Source organism: Schistocerca serialis, chromosome 10 (genome assembly GCF_023864345.2).
Source record: "Schistocerca serialis cubense isolate TAMUIC-IGC-003099 chromosome 10, iqSchSeri2.2, whole genome shotgun sequence".
NCBI classification, from domain to species: domain Eukaryota; kingdom Metazoa; phylum Arthropoda; class Insecta; order Orthoptera; family Acrididae; genus Schistocerca; species Schistocerca serialis.
This window is the reverse complement of record NC_064647.1, coordinates 243,843,170-243,870,077: the sequence shown is the minus strand read 5'-3', so window position 1 is coordinate 243,870,077 and position 26,908 is coordinate 243,843,170. Positions and strand designations below refer to the sequence as shown.

The 26,908-nt window shown below is 39.9% G+C and overlaps 1 protein-coding gene across 1 annotated transcript in view; it reads right to left on the bottom strand.

Annotated features, from left to right (window-relative positions):
- LOC126424722 (aldo-keto reductase family 1 member A1-like) overlaps positions 1 to 26,464 on the bottom strand; it is a 48,435-nt gene extending 21,971 nt beyond the window's left edge. The window contains exons 1-4 of the mRNA XM_050087442.1: positions 26,351 to 26,464; positions 16,028 to 16,195; positions 5,149 to 5,337; positions 3,118 to 3,377 (exon numbers count right to left, since the gene is read on the bottom strand). Of these exons, the coding sequence (XP_049943399.1) occupies positions 3,118 to 3,377; positions 5,149 to 5,337; positions 16,028 to 16,195; positions 26,351 to 26,425 (692 nt within the window). The 5' untranslated portion in view covers positions 26,426 to 26,464. The remainder of the gene's footprint in view (positions 1 to 3,117; positions 3,378 to 5,148; positions 5,338 to 16,027; positions 16,196 to 26,350) is intronic.
- Between the last annotated feature and the right edge of the window lie 444 nt (positions 26,465 to 26,908).

Sequence of the window (26,908 nt, the reverse complement as noted above, 5' to 3'; positions counted from 1 at the left end):
TAATTCTGTCAGAGACAGCAAAGGACTTGGAAGAGCAGTTGAACGGAATGGACAGTGTCTTGAAAGGAGGATATAAGATGAACATCAACAAAAGCAAAACAAGGATAATGGAATGTAGTCTAATTAAGTCGGGTGATGCTGAGGGAATTAGATTAGGAAATGAGGCACTTAAAGTAGTAAAGGAGTTTTCCTGTTTGGGGAGCAAAATAACTGATGATGGTCGAAGTAGAGGGGATATTAAATGTAGGCTGGCAATGGCAAGGAAAGCGTTTCTGAAGAAGAGAAATTTGTTGACATCCAGTATTGATTTAAGTGTCAGGAAGTCATTTCTGAAAGTATTCGTATGGAGTGTAGCCATGTATGGAAGTGAAACATGGACGATAAATAGTTTGGACAAGAAGAGAATAGAAGCTTTCGAAATGTGGTGCTACAGAAGAATGCTGAAGATTAGATGGGTAGATCACATAACTAATGAGGAAGTATTGAATAAGATTGGGGAGAAGAGAAGTTTGTGGCACAACTTGACCAGAAGAAGGGATCGGTTGGTAGGACATGTTCTGAGGCATCAAGGGATCACCAATTTAGTATTGGAGGGCAGCGTGGAGGGTAAAAATCGTAGGGGGAGACCAAGAGATGAATACACTAAGCAGATTCAGAAGGATGTAGGTTGCAGTAGGTACTGGGAGATGAAAAAGCTTGCACAGGATAGAGTAGCATGGAGAGCTGCATCAAACCAGTCTCAGGACTGAAGACCACAACAACAACAACAACAACAACAACAACAACGACTGTAGGTGCCCCTTGCCCATTGTTCTCATTACTTGCGCCATTTTCCATTCACATAAGAGTTTGACCTGGTGTGCTTCTGCACTGAAGAGATCAGTGGCTGTTCCACCTTTTTTTATACGCTGAAGCGCTAAATAAACTGGTACAGGCACGCATATTCAAATACAGAGATACGTAAACAGGCAGAATATGGCACTGTGATCGGCAAAGCATATGTAAGACAACGAATGTCTGGCGCTGTTGTTAGATCAGTTACTGCTGCTGTGACTGCAGATTATCAAGATTTAAGTGAGTTTGAACGTGGTGTTACAGTCAGCGCACGAGCGATGGGACACAGCATCTCCGAGGTAGCGATTATGTGGGGATTTTCATGTATGACCATTTCACGAGTCTACATTGAAAATTAGGAATCTGGCAAAACATCAAATCTCTCACATCACTGCTGCCAGAAAAAGATCCTGCGAGAACGGGACCAACGATGACTGAAAATAATTGTCCGACGTGACAGAAGTGCAACCCTTCTGCAGATTGCTGCAGATTTCAATGCTGGGCCATCAACAATTGTCAGCATGTGAACTACTCAATGAACAGTATCAATATGGACTTTTGGAGCCGAAGGCCCACTCGCATACCCTTGATGACTGCACAACACAAAGCTTTACGACTCGCCTGGACTCCTCGATACCAACACTGGCTGTTGATGACTGGTCAAACAAGTCTCATTTCAAATTGCATCGAGCAGATGGACGTGTACGGGTATAGAGACAATGTCATGAATCCGTGGTCTCTGCATGTCAGCAGGGGGCTGTTCAAGCTGGTGGAGTCTCTGTGATAGTGTTGGGCATGTCAGTTGGAGTTACAGTCAGCATCCTGTCTGATCACCTGCATCTGTTCATGTCCATTGTGCATTCTGACAGACTTGGGCAATTCCAGCAGGACAATGTGACACTCCACATGTCAAGAATTGCTACAGAATGACTCCAGGAACACCCTCCTATGTTTAAACACTTCCACTGGCCACTCCCCAGAAATGAACATTATTGAGCATATCTCGGATGACTTGGCACATGCTGTTCAGAAGAGATCTCCACCCGCTCATACTCTTACAGATTTATGGACAGCCCTGCAGGAGTCATGGTGTCAGTTCCAGTACTACTTCAGACATTAGTCGAGTCCATGCCACATCGTATTGTGGCACTTCTGTGTGCTCGCGAGGGTCTTACATGATATTAGGCAGATGTACCAGTTTCTTTGCCTCTTTAGTGTGTGTATATATAGTGTGTGTCTGCTCTTTTGGACTTGTCTGACAGGAGACGAGCTAGAGTAACAGGAGACCCAGATCGAATCCTGGTCCGGCACAAGTTTTCAACTTTTCCCATTGATTTCAGTCAATGCGAACTCACAGCTTATGTCTGCAATTCCTTTGTGTCTTAATTCACAGCGGCTGCTGGATCAATATGGTGTCTGTTGCCAATATCTATAATTCCTTTGTGTGATAATTTTTGTACTTCTTTGCCACTTTTTCCAACAGAAAGTGAAACAATTTGTAAAGTACAGAATTTGTAAAGTTCCACCGTTAAACAGACAAAAACATAAATTTTATATTTTTATTGTTTCCACTCTGTTTAAGATGTAGCACATTTTTATTCTGTTAAACAATGCAATAGATCTACTTTCTTTTGCTTCCACTAAAAACTTTTAAAAATCTCATATGTTGCCTCAAATGGAAATTGTTTCTTCTTTTAATATACAGCACTGGAATAAGATTAAGAAACTTATTTATGTTACAAAAGATTGTCTATGTAGAATATACTTTAAGCGGAAAACAAACTATTTCCATTATCGAGATTTAGCTTAAAGTCTTACCAAAAGCCCAAGGGAAGGCAACCTATGTCTCATGTAAGGGGGAGGGGAAAGGGGGCATCAAATAATATGTCACTTGAAGTTTAAATCTTCCAGGTTGTTAGGCCGCATTACACGATTAGCTCTCTACTGGAATCTTGTGATGTTCACAGCCAGCTGACCTCAAAGACAAGGTCCTGAAAAAGATCCCAGCAGAGAGGCCAAAACATCGGTAGTACAGAAGAATTGTGATGTAGCCTAAAAACCTGGAAGAGTTTACCTTCAATGATAATGGTCACAAAGGATTGCAGACGTGTCACTCATGTAGAAAAATGTTCTCAAACTGTCCCTGCATATAATGGTCTTTGCCTGCTCTTTTAATGTCTCCACATCCTAAAGAAGACAGTTGTTGAAACTGGTTAAGGTGTTACAAAAGGATCATGTGATATTGTCACAAAATATGTTAAAAAAAAAGAAATAGGTACATACTTGTTAGCATCTGCAGCATTTGCATTGTGGCTGGGAGGCTGTCGGTGTGGCCCCCCCAGTGGGATGTAGGCACAGACGGTGACGTCAAGGGCCCGGCAGAACGCACGCAGCTCGGCCTGCTGGAAGTAGACGTGCAGTTCCACCTGCAGGTTGGCTGGCCTGATGCGTGCCAACTGCCACACGTGCTTTACCTGCCTCGCGTTGAAGTTGGACAGTCCGATAGATCGGGCCCGACCCGCATCTACCTGCGCCTCCATCGCCTACCGGCAATAGAGTTAAACCGAACATTAAGAAAACAAATGCCATTATTTGAGTTTCAAGAGTGAAAATTATGAGACTAAATTAAATGTTTATGGCATCTGCATACACTGCAGTCTGGTCTGAGCTCCTGGAGATGACGGTCACGTTTGCGTGAGGTGTGCTTTGTTGAGTGCCTGTTTGCAGCTTACTGTATCATCTTTACGGTAAGTACCAATCTATCTTTTCCTTACATTGTTGTTACCAGTTCAAGTGTTGTGGACACTTAATGATGCTTTCAGCCAAATGTCATCAGCATGTTATGCCCTTGGAGTCCTGCCATTAGTGTGTAACAGACAGTGTCTTTTAATTACATACTATTCATATGCATGCACTCAATTATTAGCAATGTAATTCTTTTATGAGGGTCAAATACATGAAGTATGAACACAATTTTCAAACTACAGAACAGGACCATAAGAACAATAACCAAAAACAGCAATTGAGCTCATTGTAAAGATCAGTTTAAAGCATTGGAGATTTTAACCAAACCATATGAGTACATTTACCAACCAGTTGTACACATCTGTATTAACTCTGATAATTACTCCACAAACACATTTGTTCATAACTATGGGACAAGATCTTGATTGAACTAACATTTGTCTAAGAACAATGAAAATAACAAAATTCATACATACATGCATTTACATAGTTACAGGTGCCTAGTTTCACACAGGTGGAACAGGAATTTGGCCACAGCCTTATAGTAGGAACCATCATGGCATTTGCCTGACGTTATCTAGGTAAACTGTAGAAAACCTAAATCAGGATAGCTGGATGAGATTTGGGCCTTCACCCTCTCGAATACAAGGATGGTCTGCTGAAAATAGTTGTGTGTGTGTGTGTGGTTTGAGGTTTTCGGGCGCTAAACAGCGTGGTCATCAGCGCCCACTGAAAATAGTTGCACCATGTTTGGTTTCTCCCTAGTGTATGATGCTGTTTTGCAGAGAAGTTATTTGCTGCGTAAAAGTCTGGCAGTACACTGTTCACTCAAATCTCACTCCCAGTCACTACACACACTATATATACACAGAGTTGGTAACACTATGCAAACTATCAGCTAGGACCATAGCAACGAGCGACAATGTTGGTTTCCACTCTCTGTACTGCAATTTCCCATCCGCTAGCCTGAAAAACTGAGTCACCAGCCCTCTATTATGAGAGATGATAAGCTCAGAAAGAGGATTAAACAATGGATAGCTTTACAAGACAGTTTTTTTTGGAATTGTTGTCATCATCATTATCATCATTTCACAATGCCTATCGCTGCAACTAGCAATTTGAGAGGTGGCTAGTAAACCATATGCTTAAATATCATATCTGATGAACGCAAATAGTGAAGTTTATACAGATTTGTAATATGGTCTATAAAAAAGGAGCATCTGAAGCACAACAAATTACAGCAGTCACAGAAACAGGGCAACATATGTGTTATTCTGCATGATTCCTAAGTAAACTGAGAGTTATCAAAGATCAGATTACCAGACTATTTGGTTATGATTCTCTTGTTACATATAGACATTTTAAGCAACTCTCAATCAACATATGATACCTGTTTTAGGAGCTAAATTACCACCCATGAGACTGTTAGGTGTCTGTAGTTATATAATCAGGTATTTTAAGGAAGTCATATTGTTACAGCCAAAATAAAACAAACATTCCTGTTAATCATCTGTCTACAGAATATCCGTGAAAACGTTTGACGCCTTTTACACCAGCTTACACACTAACCTTCCATAGGCTGACATGGTCTGTGTTCACATCGAGCAACATTTTGCCTCCGTTATCCTTTGGGTCCACGTCCTGGTAACCAGTTGGTTGGTGCACAAGGTACAAGTCGACATAGTCCAGCTGCAGGTCATGCAGTGATTGCTTCAGGTGCTTCTCCACACATTCTGCACGGTTTCCTGTCGATGGCAGCTGAGAGAGAAGAAAGTTCTTTTATAAGTAGTTCTGGAAAATGAAAGAAGTTTCTATGGTTGCTAAAGTAGGAATGCTCACAAAGACATCTTGTTTTGCTTACAGGTACTCCATCACACCATCTGGAAGTATTTTCTGGACAGCAGCCGAAGTGCAACAAGGTAGGAATAGCTGCCGACTTGCTACTCTCCCACTCCTTAAATACATATTTTTTTGCATTCTCTGTTATACGTATAATGGCTATACAATGACCACATGAAACTGTAAAAGTATTATCCTTGCTGTATTACTACATCTACAAGTATACTCTGCAAACCATGGTGAGGTGCATGGCAGACCATATGTCTCATTGTACCAGTTATTAGGGTTTCAACCCATTCCATTCACATAGGAAGCACGGGAAGAATGGTTGTGTGAGTGCCTCTGTATGTGAAGTAATTATTCCTATATTATCCCCACAATCCCTGTGTGAGTGATAGATAGGGGGTTGTAGTATATCCCTAGAGTAATCATTTAAAGCCAGTTCTTGAAACTTTGTTAATAGACTTTCTTGAGACAATTTACGTCTGTCTTCAAGAGTCTGTCATTTCAGTTAAATAAGTATCTCTGTGACACTCTGCCACAGATTAAACAAGCCTGTGACCATTCATGCTGCCCTTCTCTGTATACGTTCAGTATTCCCCATTAGTCATATTTGATACAGGTCCCACAGACTTACGCAATATTCCAGAACCAGTCACATGAGTGATTTGTAAGCAATCTCCTTTATAGACTGATTACACTTCCCCGGTATTCTACCATAGAACCAAAGTCTACCACATGCTTTATGCATGACTGAGCCTATGTTATCTTTCCATTTCATGTCCCTACAAAGTATTACCCCTGGTATTTGTTTGAGTTGGCTGATTCCAGCAGTGACTCTTTGATAATACAGTCCCTGTAAGACACTGTGTTTTTTCATCTTGTGAAGTGTGCAGTTTTACATTTCTGAACATTTAAAGCAAGTTGTCACACTTTAAACCACTTTAAAATCGTATCAAGATCTGACCAAATATTTATTCAGCTTCTTTCAGATAGTACTTCATTACAGACAACTGCATCATCTGCAAAAAGCCTGATGTTACTATTAATATTGTTGCAAGGTCATTAACATACAATATGAACAGCAAGCGTCCCAAGACACTTCCCTGAGGCATGCTGGAGGTTACTTCTACGTTTGACAATGACAATGCAAGATAACATGCTGCACCCTCCCTACCAAAAAGTCCTCAATCCAGTCCCAAACTTCAGTTCATACCCCATATGATTGTACTTTCCATAGTATGTGTAGATGTGATATTGAGTCAAATGCTTTTCAGAAAACAAAAGGTACTGCATCTGCCAGATTGCCTTCAGCCAAAGCTTTCAGTGCATCATGTGATAAAAGTGCAAGTTATGTTTCACATGATCAATGTTTTTGTAATCCATGCTGGTTGCCATGGAGGAGGTCATTCTCTTCGAGATGCCTCATTGTGTTTGAGGTCAGAATATGTACTAAGATTCTATGACAAACTGATTTCAAGGATACTGGATGCTAGCTTTGTAGATCACCTCTATTACCCTTCACAATGTATCACAACAAAATGTACTCACTTCACCTGATTTGGGGAAAGTATGTGAAGAGAAGGCAAACAGAAAAAGGCTGGGAGTCTATTAATCATTGACAGTTCAAAAATATGGCGAATGATGGTACCTCTTAGGGAAATGGCAGCAAGCAACAGGGAAAAACTGGGTGCAACCAACTGCAGATTGGAGCATATGTTGTAACAAATGATGCCTGCCATCTGGGCCCCAGGGTCATACTTGGGTCATTCCAGGACTTGGCAGAGAAGGTTAAGAAGACATGGAGTTTCAACAAAGCTCACAATCTGAACCACTGTCCCCAGAACTCATCATGTCCCTTTGATTCTGAGTCGAGTATCAGGATTGGATCAGAGGTTTTAAAGGTTATGTGACAAGTTGGGCTGTGACTTGCTGGACTTGAGAACTGTACGGTACCCCTAAATGGATCAGGCGTGCACTACACATCAGAGGCTGCTACTCAGGTAGCTGACTGTGTGTGGCGAGCACACAAGAGCCTTTTAGATTAGGCAACTTTCCATCCCATCCAGATAACAACATCTGCAGGAAATCCAGAAGTATCAGTGAGGGATTCAAAGAAGTGCCTCCCACAGGTAAGAGTACTAAAATCCTAATGGTAAACTGCCGAAGCATTCGCAAGTGCCAGAGTTTGAACTACTCATGAAAAGCAGTGAAGCTCACATAATACTAGGTACAGAAAGCTGGTTGAAACCTGAAATTGATAGCAGTGAACTTTTTGGGGAAAATTTAAGTGTATATTGAAACAATACACAAATGGGAACTGCAGGTGGTATATTTGTTGTAGTAGACAAGAAACTCAAATCCACTGAGATAGAAATTGAAGCTGCATGTGAGGTTGTTTGGGCAAGACTCAGTGTCAGGTGAGGACATAAAATGATAATTAGATCCTTTTATCACCCACCATACTTGTCTCCTGATGTTACTGGAAACTTTAGAAAAAACCTCAGTTCACATGTAAGTTAAGTTTCCCAATCATACTGTAATCATTGGTGGAGACTTTAATCCTCCAACCATTAATTGGGAAAATTACAGTTTTTTAGAGGTGGAAATGATACAAGATAATGTGGTACAGTACTAAATGGCTTTTCTGAAAGATATCTAGAACAGATAGCTAGGAAACATACTGGATCTAATTCCAACAAATAGATCTGACCTCTTTGAGGATGTCCACATCGAAACTGGTATCAGTGGTCATCATGCAGTTGTGGCAACAATGGATACCAAAGTACAAAGGTGACTAAAACAAGCAGAAAGATATAAATTTTCAGTAAACTGAACACATACAATAAAAAATTTAAATCACCACAGTTCCACGAGTTCTAGAACCTGTACAGCAAATTGGAATAGAGCTCAACATAAACATTATTTCCACCCTTTTCATTGCTCATGAAAATCACATATTGCATGTTTACCACCATACAGCGAGACCTTCAAGGGTGGTGGTCCAGATTGCTGTACAAACTGGTACCTCTAACACCCAGCAGCATATTGTCTTGCATTGATGCTTGCCTGTATTCATCATGGCATACTATTCCCAAGGTCATCAAGGAACTATTGGACCAGATTGTCCCACTCCTCAATGGCGATTCGGCGTAGATCCCTCAGAGTGGTTGGTGGCTCACGTCATCCATAAACAGCCCTTTTTAATCTATCCTAGGCATGTTCGATAGGGCTCATGTCTGGAGAACATGCTGGCCACTATAATTGAGCAATGTTGTTATCCTGAGGGAAGTAATTCCCAAGGTGTGCACAATGGGGGTGTGAATTGTCATCCACGAAGACGAATGCCTTGCTAATATCCTGCTGATACAGTTGCACTATCAGTCGGAGGACAGCATTCACATATCGTACAGCCATTACGGTGCCTTCCATGACCACCAGCAACGTATGTTGGCCCCACATAATGCCACCCGAAAACAGCAGGAACCTCTACCTTGCTGCAGTCACTGGACAGTGTGTCTAAGGCGTTCAGCCTGACCAGGTTGCCTCCAAACACGTCTCCAATGATTGTCTGGCTGAAGGCATATGCGACAGTCATCAATGAAGAGTACTCGATGCCAATCCTCAGCGGTCTGTTCGGCATGTTGTCGGGCCCATCTGTACCGCACTGCACGGTGTCACGGTTGCAAAGACGGACCTCGCCACAGACACTGGGAGTGAAGTTGCGCAACGTGCAGCTTATTGCGCACAGTTTGAGCCATAACATGACGTACGGTGACTGCACGAAAAGCATTATTCGACAAGGTGGCGTTGCTGTCAAGGTTCCTCCGAGCCATAATCAATAGGTAATGGAACTGCAGTAGTAGCCCTCAGGTGGCCTTAGCGAGGCATGTCATCGACAGCTCCTGTCTCTCTGTATCTCCTCCATGTCCAAACAACATCACTTCGGTTCACTCTGAGACACCTGAACACTTCCCTTGTTGAGAGCCCTTCCTGGCATAAAGTAACAATGCAGACATGATCAAACCACAGTATTGACCGTCTAGGCATGGTTGAACTACAGACAATATGAGCCATGTACCTCCTTCCTGGTGGAAGGACTGGAACTGATCGGCTGTCGGACCACCATTGTCTATTAGGTGCTGCTCATGCATGGTTGTTTACAGCGTTGGGCAGGTTTAGTGACATCTGCGAACAGTCAAAGGGACTGTGTCTGTGATACAATATCCAGCAGTTCTGGGAACTGGGGTGATGCAAAACTTTTTTTTGATGTGTGTAGATAAAAAAATCAGTAATATATTTTCTGAATGAGGACCTTGAAACTTTCAGCACAGGTCAGGAGCACATAGAAGAACTCTAGCTCAAGTTTAAGAGAATAGTTGATCATGCACTGGATTGATGTGTACATAGTAGAACAGTCCACAATGGGAGGGAAACTACATGGTATACAGTCACTGCAAGGAAACTTCTAGAGAAACAGAGATTAGTGCATAGTAGGTGTAAAACAGAGCATAAGGCTACAGGTAAAGAGATGCTGAATGAAATGCATTTGGCCATCAAGGGAGCAGTGTGTGATGCCTTCAATGACTGCTGCAGCAGAATATTGTCAAATGACCTCCCACAGAGCCCAAAGAAATTCTGGTCATATGTAAAGGCTGTTAGTGGCACCAAAGTTAGTGTCCAGTCCATAGCGAATGAGACAGGAACTGAAACTGAGTGTAGTAAAGCAAAAGCTAAAACGCTGAACTCCATTTTAAAATGTTCCTTTAAAAAGCATAATTGCCCCAATTTAATCCTCATACCAGTGAAAAGATTAATGAAATAAGTATTAGTGTCACTAGCGTTGAGAAACAGCTAAAATCATTAAAACTGAACACAGCTCCAGGCCCTGAAGGAGTCCCTGTCAGATTCTACACTGAATTTGCAGCTGAGTTAGTCCCTCTTCTCACTATAAGCTGTCATAGATCCCTCGAACAAAAAACCGTGTCCAATTCTTCGAAAAAGGCACAGACTGCAGCAGTCTGCAAGAAGGACGGTAAAAGTGACCCACAAAACTATTGCCCAATACCCCTGACATCAATTTATTGCAGACTCTTAGAACATGTTCTGAGCTCAAACATAATGAGGTATCTTGAAAAGAATGACCTCCTCAATGCCATCCTGCATCGATTTCAAAAACATCGATCGTGTGAAACCCGACTCGCACTTTTCTCACGTGACATATTGAAACCTTTGGGTCGAGGCAACTGTGTGGATGAAGTGTTTACTGATTTCTGAAAAACATTTGACTCAGTACCACACATATGCTTATTGTCGAAGGCAGCCAGGTACATGCAGTATCTCTTGATTTCCAAAAGCCATTTGACTCAGTACCACATCATGCTTATTGTCAAAAGTTCAATCATATGGGGTATGAAGAGAAATTTGTGACTGGATTGAGGACTTTTTGGTAGGGAGAACAGAACACGATACCTCGGATGGAGAGTCATTGTCAGATGTAGAAGTAACTTCGGGTGTACACCACGGAACTGTGTTGGGACCCTTGCTGTTAATGTTGTGTATTAATGATCTTGCAGACAGCATTAATAGTAACCCGAAACTTTATGTAGCTGATGCAGTTACCAATAATGAAATACTATCTAAAAGAAGATGCATAAATATTAAGTCAGATCCTGATAAGATTTCAAAGTTGTGCAAAGATTGGCAACTTGTTTCAAATATTCAGAAATGTAAAATTTTGCATTTCACAAAATGAAAAAACATGGTATCCTATGACTATAATATCAGTAATTCCCTGTTGGAATTGACCAAAATACACCTGGGTATAATACTCTGTAGAAATATGAAACGGAATGACCATGTGGGTTCAGTCACGAGTAAAGCAGGTGGTAGACTTTGGTTTATTGGTAGAATACTGGGGAAGTGCAATCTGTCTACAATGGAGAGTGCTTACAAATCACTCCTGTGACCAGTTCTAGAATACTGCTCAAGTCTGTGTGACCCATACCAAATAGGACTAACAGGGATATCAAATGTACACAGAGAAAGTCACCAGGAATGGTAACAGGTTTGTTTATTCCATGGGAGAATGTCATAAAGATACTGAAGGAGCTGAACTGGAAGGCTCTTTAAGACAGATGTCAACTATCCCGAGAAAGTGTATTAACGAAGTTTCAAGAACTGGCTTTAAATGGAGATTCTAGGTATACATTACAATCCTCTGCATATCACTCCACGATTTTTTTCTACAGTGATATGTAGAATCGTAGAGGGAGAGCAAGAGATGAATACACTAAGCAGATTCAGAAGGATGTAGGTTGCAGTAAGTACTGGGAGATGAAGAAGCTTGCACAGGACAGAGTAGCATGGAGAGCTGCATCAAACCAGTCTCAGGACTGAAGACCACAACAACAACACAACATATCACTCACATAGGAATTGTGAGAATAAGCTTAGAATAATACTGCATGCACAGAGGCTTTCAAAGAATCATTTTTCCCATGCTCCATATGTGAATGGAACAGGAACAAACTCTAATAACTGGTACAACAAGCTGTAACCTCTGCCATGTACCTTACAGTGGTTTGCAGAGAATATGTGTAGGTGTAGATGCATGTGGTAAGATGGCCAAGGAAATGGGACAGGATGGTATCGAAGCACTGCATACAATGTGTACAAGAATACGGAAAACCGGGGAGCACCCACAAGAATGGCTGAAGTCTCTCTTCTTCCCAGACACAAGAAAAGGTCAATCAGGAACTGTTCCAATTCTTGAATCATTGCTCTTGCATCCCACACAAGCAAAATTTTTCTCTATGTCTTGACTCAGCATTTGAAGCCCTGCATGCAGCCTCGCATATCCACAGAACAAGCAGGTTTTGTGGAAGGAAAAGGAATTCGTGAACAGCTTCTCAATGCACAACAAATAATTAATAAATTGTGAGAGTTCTGTGTTCCTGTCTTTATGTGCTTCCTTCACTACAGGAAAACCTTTGACTGTGTTGTACGGGAAAAGTTGTGGCATGTAATTGCAGAGTTTGGTGCCCCAACACACTTGATAGCACTGATCAGAAGTCTATATAGTAATCACCTCATGGCACATCTGATTTCTTCAATGTATCAGGTGTCAGACAGGGTTGTGTTACATTCTGCCAACTGTGCAATATCTATGTAGAACATGTAATTGGGAATGCTCTTGATTGTTGGACTAAAGGGATCTCAATTGGCAGCAAAACTACTAACAACCCCCTGTTTGCTGATGACACCGTACTTTTAGCCAGCAGTGGTGATGAACCTGCTGAGCTAGTAACAAAAGTAAAAGACATTAATCTATCACATGGATTGGACCTTAACTGGAAGTTGTGCATTTTTCATCTATCTTGAGTCAACCATCTGTGACACAGGATGCTGTGAAGATGAGATAAGAAGACGGATCTCACTGTGGCTATGAAGTAACTCAACAAAATCTGGCAGAACAGAGCAATAACAGACACCACAAATGTGTGGCTTGTTGAAACACTTTTGTTTTCCATCCTCTTTTATGGTTATGAGACATGGACCTTTAAAGACAGAGACAAACACCACCTCAATGCATTTGAGCTTTGGTCCTGGCGCAGGATGATGTGCATAAAATGGACTGAAATAAGAAGAAATATGTCCATTATTTAGCAACTCAGTATATCCACATGCCTTTCTTCTCACATCAAACAAAAAAAATTCCAGTTCTTTGGCCATAATGTGAGAAGAGATGGAGGAAACCTAGAGAAAATACTCCTTGAGTGGACAATAGAGGGCAAGAGGTTAAGAGGAAGAGCAGCAAACACGTGGATTCATCAAATCAAGAAGATCTGTGGTCTAGCTTTTCAGCAGGCTCTAAGAGAAGCTGGTAACTGTCTAGGATGGAGACACTTTGTTCATTGGGTCATGATGCTCAGTAATGAGGCAATTGTGATGAATAGGCCTCTAATATATTTGTGGATACAAATGTTGCAAAATTACTTGTACAGAATCATAGAAAATACACACATCAAAAAAGGTTTTGCATCACCTCAGTTCCAAGAGTTCCGGAACCTGTACAGAAAACTGGAATAGCTATCAACATTAACATCATTTCCGCCCTTTTTATTGCTCATGAAAACCACACATTGCATGTTGTACCACCATACAGTGAGACCTTCAGAGGTAGTGGTCCAGATTGCTGTACACACTGGTACCTCTAATACCCAGTAACACACTCTCTTGCATTGATGCATGCCTGTATTCTTCATGGCATACTATCCACAAGCTCATCAAGGCACTGATGGTCCAGATTGTCCCACTCCTCAATGGAGATTCGGCGTAGATCCCTCAGAGTGGTTGGAGGGTCACGTCTTCCATAAACAGCCCTTTTCAATCTATCACAGGCATGTTCGATAGGGTTCATGTCTGGAGAACATACTGGTCACTCTAGTCAAGCGATGTTGTTACCTTGAAGAAAGTCATTCACATGATGTGCATGATGGGGGTGCAAATTGTCATCCATGGAAATGAATGCCTTGCCAATATGCTGCCGATATGTTTGCACTATCGGTCAGATAATGGCATTCACGTATAGTGCAGCCATTACAGCACCTTCCATGATCACCAGCAATGGATGTCGGCCCCACATAATGCCACCCCAAAACAGCAGGGAACCTACACCTTGCTGCAATCGCTAGACAGTGTGTCTAAGGCGTTCAGCTGACCAGGCTGCCTCCAAACAAATATCTGACGATTGTCTGGTTGAAGGCATATGCGACACTTATCAGTGAAGAGAATGTGATGCCAATCCTGAGCAGTCCATTTGGCATGTTGTTGGGCCCATGTGTACCGTGCTGCATGGTGTCGTGGTTGCAAAGAGTGAAGTTACGCATCATGCAGCTTGATGCATACAGTTTGAATCTTAACACAATGTCCTGTGTCTGCACGAAAAGCATTATTCAACATGGTGTCATTTCTGTCAGGGTTCCTCTGAGCCATAATCGACAGGTAGCAGTCATCCACTGCAGTAGTAGCCCTTGGGCGGTCTGAGTGAGGCATGTCATTGACAGTTCCTGTCTCTATATCTCCTCCATGTCCGAAGAACATTGCTTTGGTTCACTCCGAGACACCTGGACACTTCCCTTGTTGAGAGCCCTTTTGGCACAAAGTAACAATGCAGAAGCGGTTGAACCCCGGTATTGACCGTCTAGGCATGGTCGAACTACAGACAACATGAGCTGTGTACCACCTTCCTGGTGGAATGACTGGAACTGATCGGCTGTCGGACCCTCTCCGTCTAAGAGGCACTGCTCATGCATGGTTGTTTACATCTTTGGGTGGGTTTAATGACATCTCTGAACAGTCAAAGGTACTGTGTCTGCGATACATTATCCACAATCAATGTCTATCTTCAGAAGTTCTGGGAACCGGGGTAATGCAAAACTTTTTTTCGATCTGTGTAAAAAACAGACTTGGTCACATGAATTTAATTTTGTTGTTTTTTTCTTCTGTCTCATCGACTTGCCCCTGATATAGGACTTTGATGTTCTGTCCTATAAACACCACAGGCATATAATAATTTAATTACACTTCTTTTACAGTCATAATTTTTATGTTTTTCTTTCACAGCTAGATTTGTCTTGTAAGAGAGCTTCACCATCTTCAATATTAGAAGATTCATGCAGCATAATTTTTCTTGTAGACCCGCATTTACTTTTCGTGTTCATTTTCTCTGATTTAATTTACTTTAAATTCACTTTTCAATTTTTCCCAATCGTTTGATGATTTTGTGTTCAGTTCCTTTGTCTTAAGACTTAGTTCACAGTGATGGTTTCCCTCTCTCACTTTACGTTTATGCCGGTGCATTTCAAAAATGCCAGACATCTCAATCTACAGGAATCCTTCACTTGTGCTCGCTCACTGTTCTTCGCTTTCTCACTTGTAGATCTAAGACTACAGTTTGAAACATCTGGATTTTCTTTGTTTGTGCTAGGTTCATGTTCAATTGAGGAGTTAATGTGAGCATGCAAAGAACCAATATCCATCTTGTATATTCAGACATCTATCACTCTCTTTCATAACAATGAAAAAAATAGTCAGCTGTAGCTTTTGATAAGCTAACGTTTTCTAGTTTTTCATAATGTGTGCTGTTGATACTGGCACTTGATACCCCTTACCTAGTTGATTCCAGCTATTTTCTTTACACATCAACCACATTGCATGCTTGAGCTCAGCTTTCATATTTACTTGTCAGTGAGACAATAGCTCAAAATTTTAATTTCAAGTAATGTGATTAAGAAGCTTACATTCTTTATCTGTAGTACAAATGTCTTGAGTCATATACTTTTTACTGATAATCCGGTGATGTTGATGTCCACTTACTGCCACTAAGCTTAATATTAGCTGTTTTATGGTTCATTAATCTATCAAACAAAGCAAACTAGAACATTCCACTTTGATCTTACAGCGCTTCTAAGAAACATATCACATTTTTACTGTTTTCATGGCCTTTTATTTTTTTCTTGCTTATTTTGAGTTTAATAAGCTTCTTTTTGCAACTTGACACAATGTTTCCCAAGTCTATAGTACAGCAAAAGTGAAAACTTGTTACCTTTGTCACAATAAAAAGATCTTCTCTCTTGATTTTTCCAGAATCAAGCCATTTCTTCAATGCCCTCCCAATTTGAGCTTCATTGTTATACCTCTGGGCTGTATCTATGTGTCTGTACCCAATCTCTAGAGCTTTGTCTATTGCCTTCTCTACATCATCTCCCACTGCCTGTAACATAAACAGTAAAATTATAATTTGTTTGTAGCTAACAATCCTGTTTACTGAAAAAGTAAATTAATTTTATAAAAGTAAGTTTGTTAGTTTTGGATTATGTCCATTTATGTGCAACTGAATAAAGACCAATTGTATCATGTCGCAGGCATTGGCATTTATTTTATTCCAATACACACAGATGGACAGAGTAATCTGAAAATATCAACATAAATATGACATACATCTGAAACTGCAAGTTAACATTTTCTAAAGTTATTTTAGTGAATTATTTGTAATTAGTTTCGTATAGGAAAACATTCTTTAATTACAGGTGATATATCAGTCTTTAAATGTTCTAATATAATTTTTTTCTTATTTTCTAACTGCTTTATTTTTCTACCGTTCCCATATCCAATATTAATTCCTTCAGGCACATCTCTTTTGTGAAAACATTTTTACCTATTGAGCTGAGAATCACTTCATCACAAGAGCTACATTTTTATTGCGCAACAAATAAGCAGTTTAATGTGGGAGGCTAAACTGAAGCCAATTAAAATGCTTTAATACTTTTCAAAATCAGTAATGAGAACATCAACAATGAGAACATCAATAACGAGAACATCAATGACAAAACTTCCAGTGAATCTCATACATTTTTGCTTTAAGGACCATAATGCTTTCATTGGCTTTCTATTGATTTTTTTTGTTTGCTTCTGATTGTTATCATATTTATTTACTTCTGACAGTATGTAAAAGGCAAATTGTTGTTTGTTGTTTTGGCTGGAAGAAGTTTTATTTCCTTTTTCCAATCTCACTGTAAACTTGGGGATTTTTCTTTATTTTGTAGTATGTTCAGGATGGAATAATGACAATATTATGAAAAGGATAGATTCGTACTCCCTATATAGTGGGAATGTTACATCACAGATAGCAACAACAGAAAGACTGCCAAACAAGTAAGCTTTTTCGAACTAGACAAAACACACCAGACACAGTGGTCGAGAGATAGAAAGAGAGAGAGAGAGAGAGAGAGAGAGAGAGAGAGAGAGAGAGATCGTGTGTTTGTGTGTGTGTGTGTGGGGGGGCGGGGGGGGGGGGGGGCGCGCATCCTAGAATGCAGGCCTTTTTGGTCAAAAGCTTAGTTGTCTGACAGTCTTTTTGTTGTGCCTATCTGTGACTTAACATCTCCGCTATATAGTGAGTAGCACTCTATCATTTTCATAATATTGCCATATTATGTTCACAATGAACCAACTCATAAGCCCCAAACTATTAATACACACACACACACACACACACACACACACACACACACACACACACACGAATATCTAACATGTTCTGAACTTTCACTCGTTACACCTTTCTGAAAAGTAATGGCTCTGAATTTCTTATTCTTTGCTCAATATTGGTTGAGGCAGTACGTGTCAGGCATATTACTCAATCAACTTTCCTGCTTTGCTGACACAAGCTGAAACACTTTGCTGCTAGGGGGCTCCAAATTGTAGCACGTAACATGGTGGCATGAAGTGTAACTATATCCATGAATTGCAAGAATTTCAGGAAACTGAAAGCATTAATTTTAAGAGTTTGTGAGACATGGAGCACTCTCTCCTTTATCATGACAATGCCGGACCACATGCAAGCACTGTGACATATGCACCAATCCAACACCTTACGTTCACAATCATCAGTCATCCTCCGTACAGTCCTGACTTGGGCCCATCACATTTTTGTCTGTTTCCAAAACTTAAGAAACTGTTTTGAGGACTTCATTTTGATAGTGATGAAATGGTGCAAGTAGAGATAGTGGCTCCAAAATCAAACATTCTACAGTGATCGTGTCAACAAATTGATCTCTTGTTGGGTGAAATGTGTTAGTCACTAGTGCGACTTTTTTGAGAAATAAATATACATGAAGAATAAAGAAGTGTTAATAAAGTTTGTTTTATTTAAAAATCTTTAAGACTTTTTACACAAAAATTTGGAGGCATTACTTTTCAATATGCATATCAAGAATGTTGAACAGGCACTTTATTTACTTTATGTGCAGTGCCTCAGAGGGTAATTCCATAAGACAACAAGGACTAAAAATATGCAAACTAAGCCAACATTCTTGCCTTTAGGTCAACAAAATGAGAGGTGTTTCTAACAGGCTGAACTGTGCTTCTCAATAAGTTCAGCCATATGTTGACTCCTTTTAATTTGTTATCTAGCTGAACCCAAGAAATTTTACACTTCATACACAGTATCCACAGTGAACTAGTATAATACCGCTACATAATATCTTTGCTTACATGTACTACGTGCAATACAGTGAAACTAACAGGAAGGCTGCTGTTTTAGTTATTCTAGAGTGCTGCTTTTCATCTTCTATCCTTATCTTGATATGTACAAGACCACACTCATCATTATCAGATAATGACCATTATCTACATCTGCAAGAATAGAGGCATGTTTACAATGAACCCAGCTACTTAACAGTCAGCCAATAGGTATCTTTGGTATTTTAGTCTAGATAATCTGATAGCTCTTATTTGGTACTCCAGCATCTTCATGATAACATTATTAGAAGTATAAGTAATCAACTGCTGGAATATATTGCAAACTCTGTCAAGTAGGGAGATTACTGCTACAGTTGTGCAATATTGAATCACATTTCTTAAAATTAATAGGCAGGTAATGTGGCAAAAATAAACTCCATTAAAAAACCAGAGAGGATGAATTTATTTCTCAAACAAATTGATGGCATTAAACGCTCTCTCTCTCTCTCTCTCTCTCTCTCTCTCTCTCTGTCTTCCTTGCTAAAAAAATTAAGTATTCACAAACCCCAGTTCTTTTTCTTAAGTTCATGCCAAAGGCATCGAGAAGAAAACACAATTGTGTAGACAACTGACAGGGGCAGAAAAATTTGCTCTTGGGCCGACATTTATTGTCCTTAAATATTTAATCTTTGCCCAGTTGCACAAGTTTTGGTCACTCCATGTACAGTTTATGTACCCATTACTTATCTGGAATAAGTCGGCTCTATGGGGACATAAATGCTCATTGTTTAGAAACACATCATCTTTTGTCAAGGGAAGAAGTAAAAATGTAGTACTTTTTCAGGGTGATCAAAAATTTGCACATGAGGTTAATGTTGTTGGTGTGGTTTTCAGTCCCAAGACTGGTTTGTCGCAGCACCCCATGCTACTCTATCCTTTGCAAGCTTTTTCCTCTCTCCATACCTACTGTAACACACATCCATTTCAACATGCTTACTGTGTTTCAGCATTGGTTTCCTTCTACATTTTTACCCCCTATACTTCCCTCTAGTACTAAACTGGCACTCCCTTGATGTTTCTGAATGAGTCCTATCAACTATCCCAACTTTTAGACAAGTTATACCACAAATTTCTTTCCTCCCCAATTCTATTCAGTACCTCCTCATTAGTTACGATTTACCCATCCAACGTTCAGTATTCTTCTGTAGCACCCCATTTCAAAGGCATCTATTCTCTTCTTATCTGAACTGCTTGTCACCCGTGTTTCACTTCCATACATGACTACACTCCAGACAAATACCTTCAGGAAAGACTTCCTAACACTAAAACCAATATTGGGCATTTACACTTTTCTTTCTGTTTTTAGTCTGCAATTTACATCCTTGTTATTTCTGCCGTGGACGGTTAGTCTACTTTCCAAATTACAACAATTTCTACTACTGCCAGTCCCTCATTCCCTAACCTAAGTCCCTCAGCATCACTTGATTTAATTGAACTACATTCCACTACCACTGTTTTACTTTTGTTGATATTCAAGGCATTCCCCATTCTATTCATCTGATTCTCTAAGTACTTTGCTGTCTACGACAGAGTTACAGTGTCATCTTCAAACCTTGAAGCTTTTGATCCTTTTCCTTGAAATATTATTATTATTATTTATTCATTTTGCCCTCTAAGGAGCACGCACAACCATTAGTTAGCACTGGTCTTCTTAGCTTTCTTGTTCTTCTTTTCTTGCCAAAACCACCTCTTCCTTTCATTATGGGCCTGTCTTCTTTCTTGTGTCCATGTGTTTTTCCATTTCAGATTCTTTTCCATCTGGTTTTTAGTTGTGAACTTATGAGAGTTGATTTTCTGTCTGTACACAGTCTGTGTGGTTTTTAGTGGGTCAATACTGAGTTCTGTGTCATTTTGGGTTTCTGTTAGCCAGCGTGCCCTGGTTTGGCGAGTTGCATTGATGATAAGAAAGATTTTCTTGGTCATTCTAGAAGCATCCATTCTTGCTAAATGTCCATAGAATTTCAGTTGTCTATTCTGTGCAACTGACATGAAACATTCAGTCCTTGAGTACAGTTCTTCAAAGCTTTTGCGCATCCAGATACCATCTTGAATCTTGAGTCCAAATATTTTCCTGAGTATTTGCCTTTCCATTTTCTCAATATCCTTGATGCTGATGGTTAATGATGATGTTTCAGTTGCATAAAGCGCTTCTGGAAGAGTGACTGTATGATAGTGGTGAAGTTTGGCTTGGGTGGATAGTGATTTCTTATTGTATGTGTTCCAGGTCATTGTATAAGCTTCATGTAATTTTTCTGCTCGTGTTTTGTGAGCTACTTTTTTGTTGCCAGTGTTGTTAATCATTTCACCCAAATAACTGAAGTACTTAACTTTTTTGATGCCACCATATTTTGTTGAAAGTGGTTTCAGATTTGAACTTTTGGAGTCCATGAATTGTGTTTTCTTGTAAGAAATTTGGAGTCTGGTTTTGATGCAACCTCATGAAGTTTCTCGATGGCATGTTTGGCTTCCTCACGAGTCCGCGTAATTATTGTTAGGTTATCAGCAAAAGCAAGGCACTTTATGTTGATTCATTTGTCCTTTGTTCCCATATTTATTCCAGGTATTTCTTTCTCCCATGTCTTGATAATCTTGTCCAGTATGAGGTTAAAGAGGAGTGGGGACGACCTATCACCCTGTCTCACTCCTGTCCTAATTTGAAAAGGTTCAGAAATTTCTTCCATGAATTTTCCTTTTGAGGTTGTGTCTGTTAAAGTCTGCTCAATTAATGAAATAGTTTTGTTATCTACACCATATTCACGAAGTGCACTGGTGTGATGAATTGAGTCGTATGCTTTCTTGAAATCTACAAAGCTGACTAGTGTGCGGTTCGACTGACGGTGTCACAGTATCAGCTTCAGGTTCCAGATCTGTTCTGCGCAGGATCGATGTGGGCAGAAGCTTGCCCGATATTCACCGATCATATGTTCTGTCTGTTGTTCTAATCTGGTGAGAAGAGTATGTGAGAGCACTTTGGAAGCGACTGGTAGGAATGAAATGCCTCGATAGTTGTTGGGACTGGTCTAGTTGGCCTTTTTGTGTAGAGGGTGAATCAAAGCAGTTTTCCAATCTGCTGTTATGACTCCACTTTTCCATATATTTGCAATGATAGCTTTTAGTCTGTCAAAACTGACAAATCTTTCCTTGAAATTTAATTCCCTTTCCAAATTTTACTTTTGTTTCCTTTACCACATGCTCAATGTGCATGTTGAATAATATCAGTTACAGTCTACAACCGTGTCTTACATCTTAACCACTGCTCCCCTTTCATGCATGTTTGACTCTTATGGCCGCTGACTGGTTTCTGTGCAAGTTGTAAATAACACTTTGCTCACAGTATTTTGCCCCTACTGCCTTTGGAATTTCAGAGAGCATATTCAAGTCAACATTATCAAAACTTTATCTACATCTACAAATGCAGTAAAAATAGTTTTTCTCTTTACTTAGTCTATCTTGTAATATATGTCATAGGGTTAGTAGTGTCTCATGAGTTCCCACATTTGGAATCGAAACTGATTTTTTTGAGGTTTACTTGGGTATTAACTGGGCGACACAATTCAAATGGTGTAATATATCAGTAAACTGATTATTACGGTTCTCAGGTGGTCCCGATTACTGGTTATCTTCAACTGGGAACCATCTTGTATACCCCTCCCTCCCACAGTCAAACTGCAGCTGGTCATGGCTCCAATGGCGAGTTGGAGGGGGGGCTGTGCTACTGGGACACAAAACACGGTCCTCGGTCTCTGTGCTACCAACGAGGTGATTGGGACACTGCCAGTACAGAGGCGGCACATCCATGTGGTGTGATCTCAGCCCTTCAGTTGGCATGCCATAAATGAATCTCCCCACAGACTGTTGTGTTTTGAGCACAATAGAGGCTGGGTACTAACTCTTACATAGTTAGAAACATAAAATACTATTGATATTTAACATACATCAACAGTGAGGTCATTGGAGGTGGAGTTGAAAACCACAGTCTTTATTTATCAGCTCATTACATAGCTGGGCCTCTAGAGGGTCTTTCAAAATACAATTTCAGAATATTTTGGCCTGTTTTACAAACTTAGTGCTGTCATAATTCATGCTTTATCCTTTGGAGATACAATGCTGACTGTCAGTTGTTTCATATCTGTGTGATGCCTGTATTTCACAGCCTTTCTTGTACAGTCCAGATGGTGTGAACTACATACATACATCCGGTTTCCAGAGTCCTGAGATGGCTTTAACATACCCCAACAAGGCTTTTGTCGTGGGCAGTGGGCAAAACACACGGTCTGCTATATATTTTCAAAATATTCTTCCAATTTTACTGATATGTCACTGGCATAAGCAAGCAATAAGTGCCACGGGAGCAAGTTTCTCTGCTTTCTCTGTAAGTGGTTGTAACCGTTCTTCCGGAAAACTCTCTGTAGGTGCTCCAAATCTGCTGCTAAACTCTCTTGGTCACAGAATTCAAGAGCCCCAAGTACTAGAGTAGTGAGGCAGCCTTCTCATAGTCAGGTGCATGACAGCTGGGGCCATGTAAATATAGATCTGTATTCATCAGTTTATGGTAAATGTTACATCCTAGTGTGCCAGTCAGTCTCCATTTGACTAGCACATCCAGGAACAGCAGCTGTATGTCATGCTGGGCCTTCATGTACACAAATACATACTTAGAAAACCACCATACAGCACATGGCAGAGGGTACCTTGTACCACCACTAATGACTTCCTTTCCTATTCTGTTCGCAAACAGAGAAAAGGGAAACAACTGCCTATACGCCTCTGTACAAGTTCTAATTTCTCTAATCATATATTCAAGGTCCCTACACGAGATGCACATTGGTGGCAGTAGAATCATACTGCAGTCTGCAGCAAATGCCAGTTCTCTATAAATTTCCTCAATAGTGTTTTGTGAAATAAATGCTATTTTCCTTTCAGTGGATCCCATTTGAGTTCACAAAGCATATACATAATACTCACATGTTGATTGAACTTGCTAGTAGTGAACCGTAGCACGCCTCAAAAGTGGTTTGAAGTCTTCCTTAAATCTGACTTGATGAGGAGCTTAAACACGCAAGCAATACTCAAAAATGTATCACACTATTGTTCTATATGACAATTCATTTAAAAATAAGCTACACTTTCCTAAAATTCTCCTAATAAACCAAAGTCCACCATAAATCTTCCCTAGTGCTGTACTTATGTGCTCATTCCATTTCATGTCATTTTTCAGTGTTATTCCCAGACTTTTCATGGTTGTGACTGTATCGAGCAGCACACAATCAGTAGAATATTCCAACGTTACACAATTGTTTTTCCTCCTCATCTGCATTCGCTTACGTTTTGTACATTTAAAACAAGCTTCCGTTCATCACACCAAATAGAAATTCTGTCCAAGTCATCCTGTATCCCCCTAATGTCACACAATGACAATGCTTTCTAGTACACTACAATATCATCAGCAAACATTCCTTTTGTCTATTTGATCATCTGAAGCCTTTACTATATCATCTCTCAAAACTGTCCATTCATTTTCAATTTTATTCCTTTCCCCTGTTTCAGTCAAACATTGTTTAATGCTTGCTTGGAAATTTTTTCCAGGCCCCATCTCCTTAATTTCCTACCTTTTTGCAATACTTTTAGTTTTAATCTGCAGTTATTAAACTATGCGTTGCAGGTAGATTCCACAGTCACCCATGAAAATGTTTTGCAGTTTTAAATTTGGTTTTTAAATCTCTGCTTTACCATTAAATAATTATCATTTTGCTCGTAGCTTAGCCCTTGTCTATATACAATCACAAAATTATTGGCTCACTGCAGTACCGATTCTCATGACCTGGCTGACACTTTGAACGACTCGAGTAAGAAGTCCATTGCTTTTCACACTTTTAACATATTCTAAGCCAACTAAAAACAGGAAAGGAACATCAGCACATTAAGTTTGAACACCTTTACATGTCACCCCCTCTCATCTCTACCCCAACTCTGAAAACTGCGTATTCAATAATAATATCCGTTGTTATCAAATATTTTTACGTATCATGGCTTTTCACTCCCACACCCTCCCGTAAGGGTGGCAGGTGTATACTACACCCATAGCATTTTTACACAAATAATGAGTCACGTATATATAAAATTCTGTTGGAATAGCTCCAGATTTTCCTGAGCTATGCTGCTATATCATCTCCTTTTCACTTCCACCACTATGGCTTTGTGGGGTAAGTTCCCCCCCCCCTTCCCCCCCCCCCCCACAAACAACTCATTGAAGTTTCACCACACTTGTGCGAATGGTACAGGGGTGCATAAAAGACGAACAGACAGATGAACATTCATTTTTATATAGATAAAGATATGAAACCCTACAATGTCCCCAGATCTCTTCCACTGTTCTTTAATGACACTTAAATCAAGACTTAGTAACAATTAAATCCTGCTCTGTGCAAAATTCTACTGGGCTGTTTCCTCTTTCATTCCCTTCCACCAGTCCATGTCCATCTACTATTTTTCCTTTTCCTGTTATCAAACTCCAGTCCGCTGTTAAATTTAATTTTTCTCCCCCTTACTCTTCTGAATATTTTCTTTTGTCTCACCATTCATTCTTTCAACCACTTCATCAACTGCAGAGCTAGTAAGCATACGAATTTGTCCAACTTGAACTTCTTACAATTTCTGGTTAGCTCTCGGTGTCTCATTCATCGAAGGAGGCTCAGCTGTTTGCTGAAAACCGTTTTTATGGCAAACTGTCCAATACTATACACAACACAACTGCAAAATAGATTTTCACGTTTATTGTCACTGACGATGACATTCAGTTCTCAAATCATATTCATATTCACAGGCAGGCCCTTACAATACCCTACTAATCAGTATTATGACTGTGGCAGATTATTCAAGTGTCTGAAAAAATAACATCCCCGCAGTAGTTTTAGTTCCCACTTTACATTACTACTGTTAGTTTCCAGATACATAACACAAACATTCCTTAAATTGACCAAAATACATGACTGGAAAGGAAGTTCTCCACGGTTTGGTTCAAAGAAGTTAAATATATGTTACTACAGAGATGTTAATTGTGTGAATGTGAGCAGCAGATTCTCATGACGACGTTAATCAGGGATAGTTAATGACATGTAGCAGCCATTTTTCAATGTGTGTGTCTGCCTTTTGTATGCGGCAAGTAGCATTCTGCCCTTTTCATATTGTTGGTGTCCGACCTAGGATGTTCCAAATTGAAAAATATTACTCAGTTTTTTTAAATTATGAAGTGTTATATCTGACTCTTATTGGAAACAGATAACAATAAATGAGTTGCAGATAGACACAACAAAAAAGACCGTCAAACAAGTAAGCTTTCGGCCTTCTCTCTCTCTCTCTCTCTCTCTCTCTCTCTCTCTCTCACACACACACACACACACACACACACACACACAAACAAAAAGGAGACCTTTTTGGCCGAAACCTTACTCCTTTGACAATTTTTCTGTTGTGCCTATCTGTGACTCAGCATCGCTACTATATGGTGAGTAGCAATCTATTCGTTTCATAACATTATCATTATTCCATTCTATATTTTCCAGTGTTTGATAACAATGAATCAAATTATATAGTCACAATGAGACCTGCAAGTAAAGATACCATATATATTAATTATGCAATATATATCAATACTATTACAGCAAATGACTGCTGAATAAACAAAAACAAATATCTTTTCTCTTAAAAATTTCTTGGTAGATTCTCCATCTGTATTCCCACTAATTCCAGATCGAGAAGTTTCTGACTTTTCAGTAAATAATGAAAAGGACACAAAGTGCTTGGGAGATTACAAGAATCCAGCTGTAGACATGTAATAAAATGTTACCTGTGCTGTTCCAAGCCCTAGAATGGGCATCTTCTGTCCATTGAAGAAAGTTAAGTATTCCATCCTGTTAGTCATCTTGCTGTTCCTGGTTTAGTAAGCAGTAATACTAGTGTAATGCCTGCAGACTGCGCAGCATAACTCAGTACTTCACTACTTATAGTCATTATCTACATAATTACCTTATCTGTTACTTGTCCTTTATGACATTACATAAACAGTGAGATAACTCTTATGAGATACCATCTGCTATTAAAATCAAGTGGCCTTTCATTCATATCTTCATGGAATGGGGATGTACACTGATAACTCATCCCAACTCTGCTACTGAAGTACCAGTAGCATATAGCCTCTTATTTGACAGTGGCATCTGCAACCTTGTAACTCATAAGGCGGAATTACCTGTGTTAATAGTCAGCAACCGCCAGTTGCAGATTGCCTATCTTACAGCTTCAAGGAGAAACAAAAATCTGATTTTCAGTGTCTCATATAATTATTGGCCAAATTTAAAAGTTAAAAATACTGTCATACTCTACTCATTAAGAGGTACAAACTTACATT